This window comes from Drosophila hydei, unplaced genomic scaffold, assembly GCF_003285905.1.
Source record: "Drosophila hydei strain 15085-1641.00,03,60 unplaced genomic scaffold, DhydRS2 tig00000172-arrow-pilon, whole genome shotgun sequence".
NCBI classification, from domain to species: domain Eukaryota; kingdom Metazoa; phylum Arthropoda; class Insecta; order Diptera; family Drosophilidae; genus Drosophila; species Drosophila hydei.
This window is the reverse complement of record NW_022045682.1, coordinates 3,944,653-3,950,652: the sequence shown is the minus strand read 5'-3', so window position 1 is coordinate 3,950,652 and position 6,000 is coordinate 3,944,653. Positions and strand designations below refer to the sequence as shown.

Genomic DNA, 6,000 nt, shown 5'->3' with positions numbered 1-6,000 from the left:
AATTGATCATCTCCATTTAATAAAGGCAGCTCAACTCAGCTCAGCTCCTCTGCAGTTGGTCGTGGCTGCTGCTCGAGCTGAAAAGTTCTTAACTTAATTTCGCAAACGATTTTCATAATTCACCATGAAGAGCAATGCCGCGCGTGTTGCTTCTTGGTTGGTTCTCTGCAACTGTTTTGGTAGTTCAAGTCCGCTTTAAATCTCAGCCAGACTCCCTCTGCGACGCCCCTTTTGAGGAGCCACTGCAAGTGTGTGGGGGTGTCTGGGAGGCGCTTTGCTTTGCCTTGCTGCGACCTGGGCTAAAAGCAGAGACGACTTTCTGCATGTAATTATGGTAACATGCTTTTGGCAACTGCTTTTTATAAAATTCAGCTGAGGCAGAGTTGCCAAGCTCTTGCATTTAAATTATTAATATAAAACTTGTTTATCGAAATGAAATTTGAAATTCCTTTGCCTTTCCCTTTACCTTTGAAGTGTTCAAATTTATTAAAGTAAAGCTCAAAGAACTTTACTATGGCTTTTAATATGGAAAATGGTTTAGTTGGCTTTGGTTTTAACCCTAGTGCTTAGGTTAGGTCTGAGTTCTAGACGCAGTTTTAAGTCTGTACAAATTGTTCTAATAACTAAAATTTTATATTTTATTAAAGTTATTGTATATACTTTATTTATTATTATTATTATATTTTATTTTATAAATTTATTATTTATTTTGAATCATAAATTTGAAAATTTTTTAAAATATTTTTTTTTAATTTTTTAAATATTTTTTATCTTTATATTTATTTATACAAAAACAGTAAGTTTCATCATAATATTTATCCCACATAAAATCTATTAAAAATTAATTCAATTTTTCATTTTAAAAATTATTATTTATTTCTGCCTACCTGACAACCCTAGTCCCCACCGATTGCAACTTTTTTTTGCTGGCGAGCAGCTCCCACTCAGAGGCCGTATACAAGTTGATTTTTTATTACGCGGTCTACGCCTTTCATATTAAAAGACAAGCCCTGCTTCACAATGGTTTACATAAATGAAATTAAGGCAGCCCGAGCCCGAGTGGAGGCTTGAAGTCAGAGAAGTCAGTGTAGTCGAAAGTCTCCGGCTAGAAGATTACAAATGGTCGCTCGCATCTTTGGCTAATTTGACTGTCCATTGCGGCTGCAATTTGTGCGGCAAATGCAATTATGAGATAAAAGTGGGAAAAGTGCGCTACAATTTTAACCTTATATATATATAATTGAAGATTTGCAAGAGAAACAGCGAGCGAAAGACCACCTGCAGCATGCGGCCAAGCACTGCTGTAGGTAACAAAAAATAAAATAAAGTGTAGTGAAAAAATGTGAGAATCAGGCTCAACTGACTGCCTAATACTCGCTCACTGGTGAAACTAAAAAAATATATATTTAAGACATTTTTACTAAGTTTAATAATTGTTTTTAAAATTTAGAACTGTTAGAAACTAGAACTCGAGAATATGTGATTTTTTGCTAAAGTTTTTATAGAGCTATTCTATAAATATTTGACTGATCACTCAGAAGAGACTTCCATGAAATCTTTGTCTAGTTTACTTAGACTGAAGATCAGTTCAAAGTCAAGTGCAAAACTTTTCCAATTTATTAATTTTCCTTTTTTAAATTATTTAAAATTAGATAAATAAATTTAGGAGCAAGAAGATTCAGCTTATAAATAGAAATTGTATTAAATATATAATTTGATTTATTTCTTATTTTATTAAATTCCTTATATAATTTTAAGCTCGAATTATAGAAAAAATTTAAATTTGTAACTAATTTTTTGACAAGAGAAAAAAACGTTTTATATTTTATTTCCATTCAAAATATGAAGCATGCATTGCAAGCTTCAGTTACAGATGGCCAGACCAACCAAAATAGAAATAAAATTGTGCAACAAAACCAATAAACTCCCTTCACTTTGGCTGAACCGGCATAATTAACGGCATTTAAGTAACATTTGATGTGCTGCAAAAACACTTTGCATTCGTAAAAGTCAAGATACGAACTAAAAGAAAGAAAACCCAGCAGAAAACTGTAAAAATTAATGATCGCTGATTTTATGACCTGCTCAGATTATGGCCAAGTCGTAAGAGGAAAAGTCAGAAGAAGTCAGACAAGTCACGCAGCACAGCAACGGCGTAGGTCCTGCTGAGTCCTCTGGCAGGGATCGTCTTACCTGTTCGCTAGCTGGCGCCGCAAATCCATAAGAAAATGCATGAAAATCCGTTAGACAGACAGCTAAGATAGTGCGGCCGGCCAGCGAGCATGTGGGCGATCCTTAAACAAATATGGGACGAGGCTTCATTTGGTATGCACAAGGCAGAGCAAGCTGCTGCTGCTGCTGCTGACTTTTAGCTATTCTACGTACGATCTGCATCTGAGCACGACTAATGATAAAGTAAAACTGTTTTTCCTTCTTTATCTACATTTTACAGTTGTTTCAGTGCCCAATTCTTTGAAGTGAATCTCACCTGAACTACACCTACTTCGGCTGTTCATCTGCTTTCGGTAGTGTTTGCCTTTTGTTCACCTTTTGTCATCATTTTTGTTCAAATGCCATTAATTCGTAATGAGAAAGGTGTCACCCAGTCTAAAGTCAAAAGACAAATATTGCCAGACCCGCCTACCCAAGTCTTTAGTCTCTTTAGGGAGAGAGAGAGAGCTCAGACGTCTGCAGGTTCTGCTTAAAATCAATTAGTTCGCATACAATTTCAACTATCATCAGCTGTACTAAAGCTGAAAGAAATTTATGTTACGCGTTGCCTTTGTTTGCGATTCAATTGTCTTACCAAAGATCTTGAGAAATGGAACCAAGAGAAATGTAGAAATGTATTTTATGGCTTTATTAGGTTTGCTTGATCTGTCTTAATATATTTATTGATCAAGCGAAAGCTGATAGAGGGTTTAGTAAACTTGTGTTTTATCTTGTTATATATTATTAATTTTTATGAAAATTTAAGCAAAATTAAGCAGAGTTAAATCTACTCTAGTTCTAGTATAAAAATAGTTTGTATTGATTTTTAAGCAGAAGAAAAATATTCTAGAAATCTATAGAAGATTGAAAGATTTCAACTTAAGCATGATTCATTATATCAGTTAAAAGATTCAGCTATCAGCCATAAATTCAATCTTTATCTCAACTTCTATTCGCCACATTCCACTTCTACCAAGCCCTTGTGATCAGCTTAAAGATCAATTGATTAGCTTATATTTATAAGCAAGAATATTAAGCAAATCAATGTGTAAGCTAGATCTGAGAGATATTGATGAATAAATATATAATATTTATTAAAAATGTTTCTGCATCCATAAATCAAATGTTAAGCTAAAGAAAATTTAGCGAAGAACACTTGATCAATTTATTATGCCCTAAAAATTTGTAATATCAAATACCTCATGAGGATGGCTAAATATTATTTGGGAACAATAACAACAACAACAATACAAAACAACCTCATAATCAAATCATAATCAATGTTTATCTTACCTTTCAAACACCTGCACAGTAAAGTGCTTCAACTCAAATTTCAAAAATTCAAAAACAACTTCTTAGCCTCTACCATTCTATTTATTTACCAAACGACACATTTCTTGAGCGGATTCATATCGGTGCCCAGTTTGCAGTTGAAAGCCTCGCTAAACTCGGGCATATTGCTCACGGTGCCCACGACACGGAACTCCTCGTTGGCATGGACATCCGACTTGAGTTTGCTCAGCTTGGAAGCGCTGTCGCTACCTGTGCACCAGGTCTGAGCGAACTTCAGGAAGAAGAGCTGCTTATTATTGAAGTCCAGGCCACGCAGCGGCTTCTCCAGCCACGCCTTGTTGCCGGTGTGCCTCTTGTAGGCATAGTAGGCCATGCGTGCCCCGACATTATCAGCGATATTATCGCTCGATGTCAAGGTGCCATTGGTCGCCATGCCGAGCAGTAGATATTTGTTATACTGCGACTCCAGGCAGCGATAGCGCTCCTTAAAGTTACGCAACGAACCCGCCGACCACCAATTGATCTTCTTGCCATCGTAGTTGAACTGATAGCAATACGAGTCGAAGCCGTGCGCCATCTCATGGCCCACAATATTGCCAATGCCACCGAATTTGAGTACGTCGGGCAGTTGCATGTGATAGAGCGGCCACTGGGACATGCCGATCGTGATGAAGGCCTGATTGAGAAAGTCCGCATAGTAGGCGTTCACTGTACGAGTGGGCATCAGCTGGGGTATTAGCGCCTTGTCCACCGAACGCATTCGCACCTTAGCCCTATTGCGCTCGAGCAGGGCGACATTTTCAAAGAAATCCTGTGTCATGTTCAGCTCCTTGTAAGCCTCGTCAATGAGCTCGCGATGTTGCAGGTCATCGCTGTAGCCCACAAAGACATCCATCGAGGATAGCTTCGTTTTGGCCTGCGAGCGTGTTTCCTCGTCCAGCCACGTATATTGCTCCAGCAGCTCGTAGAAGGTGTCACGTATGTGTCGCGCTAGGTGCAGGACATCCGCACGCCGATCCTTGTCGAAGACGCGCTCTATAAACCAGGGCAACAGCGCATAGTTGTAATAGGACTCAGTGATCATGCGGCACGAGTTGGCGATGCTCGCGTTTCTTGAGCTCTGCGTTTTCCAGATGTCGTAGAATTTTAGCAACACGCGTTGCTTGACATACGATCGCAGCAACGAAACATTCTGCTGCTCCAGATAGTGCACCAAATCTCCGACGGATTCCAATTGGTTTTGCACCAGCCAATGCGTTTGCTGGGTGCCATTGAAGGCCACCTCGAAATAACGAGTCCAATTTAAGCGATCCTCCTTATGCTTGACCACAAATTCAGCCAGCGTCAATTTCTCAGTTTCATTGCGAGTTTTCACCAGTTCTGTAAGATTTTTCTCGAATTGGGTGAGATTGGCAAACTGATCGAGGAATTCGCGCCGTTCTGCCTCGTCCTCAATATGAAAATCCTTCGTCATATTCTGCAGCTGTTCCTGAGAGTATTTCGAGAGTGACTTCGTTGGCGCCTGCAGCAAAAGCGTAAATTTTCTCAATGCTGTATTGTAATTCACTTTCATTGGCAGCAATGGAAACATCTCATAGGTGGACATGAAATTAATATAAATCCAGTCTTGCGTGTAGTTTGAGCCTTGATAACGATCCTCCAGTTCCATGAACTTACGATAGCCCAGCGATAAATTGGACTTCATTTGCATGCAGCTAGCGTAAAATTCTTTAGCTTTCCATTCGGAACTAGTTGTCAGATTTCTGGTCAGCTCTGTGGTGTTCTGGAGAAATTGCAACACCTGTTCGTCGATCACCTTCTGTATGCTCTGCAAGAGGCTCGAGTTGCGTTGCTCTGGCTGCAGCAGTGGCGATTGCTTCCAGTTGCCACACGCATACTCATAGAAATTCTCGCAAGGATCGACGCTCTGATTCATTGTGGAGAGCATAAATTTGCCATATTCCTCCAGCAGCTCCTCGCGATGCGACCAACGGGACTTGGCGAACAAGTCCGTTACATTTGTAGCTGTGACAACAACAGCAACAATAACTGCATTGATTACCAACGTGGCCAGTAGCGTATTAGCCATTGTTCAAGCCAAAAAGGGCCAAGCGCGCTCGACAACTACCGCAAATGTTCTAAACTTTGCGAGCAGCTCGCTGTGGCAATTTATATGCCACGTGCAACAGGTTGAACCCAGCTAAATAACTAATTTTGATCACTTTGCGATGCCCTGTACGAGCTACAGATGGGGTATGCACAAAGTGTACTAATGAGGTTTGAGTAAAATTTATATAAAATTCTTCAAGTAAATCAAATTTAATTTTTAGCAATTTTTACTTAATTTATTTATTTTTATGAGAACTTTTTCTAAATTTGTAAGCTTGAAAATTATTAAAAAATTAATAAACTTATTTTAAAAAATTCAAATTAAATTAAAATTTGAGAGCAATTCATAAAAATGAATTTAATTTCCCAGAGTTCTGTGTGTAGTCT

General features: G+C 38.7%; 1 protein-coding gene across 1 annotated transcript; it reads right to left on the bottom strand.

The window, feature by feature from the left end:
• Window positions 1-3,589: 3,589 nt before the first annotated feature.
• Window positions 3,590-5,485, bottom strand: LOC111595809 (endothelin-converting enzyme homolog). Its single transcript, XM_023309701.2, has one exon. It carries the CDS (start codon window positions 5,450-5,452, stop codon window positions 3,590-3,592), a length of 1,863 nt encoding a protein of 620 aa, XP_023165469.2. The 5' UTR covers window positions 5,453-5,485.
• Window positions 5,486-6,000: the final 515 nt, after the last annotated feature.

What these genes read in the sequence shown, in the direction of transcription:
- LOC111595809 (XM_023309701.2), bottom strand. Translation starts at nt 5,452, where the DNA reads ATGCTCTCCACAATGAATCAGAGCGTCGATCCTTGCGAGAATTTCTAT.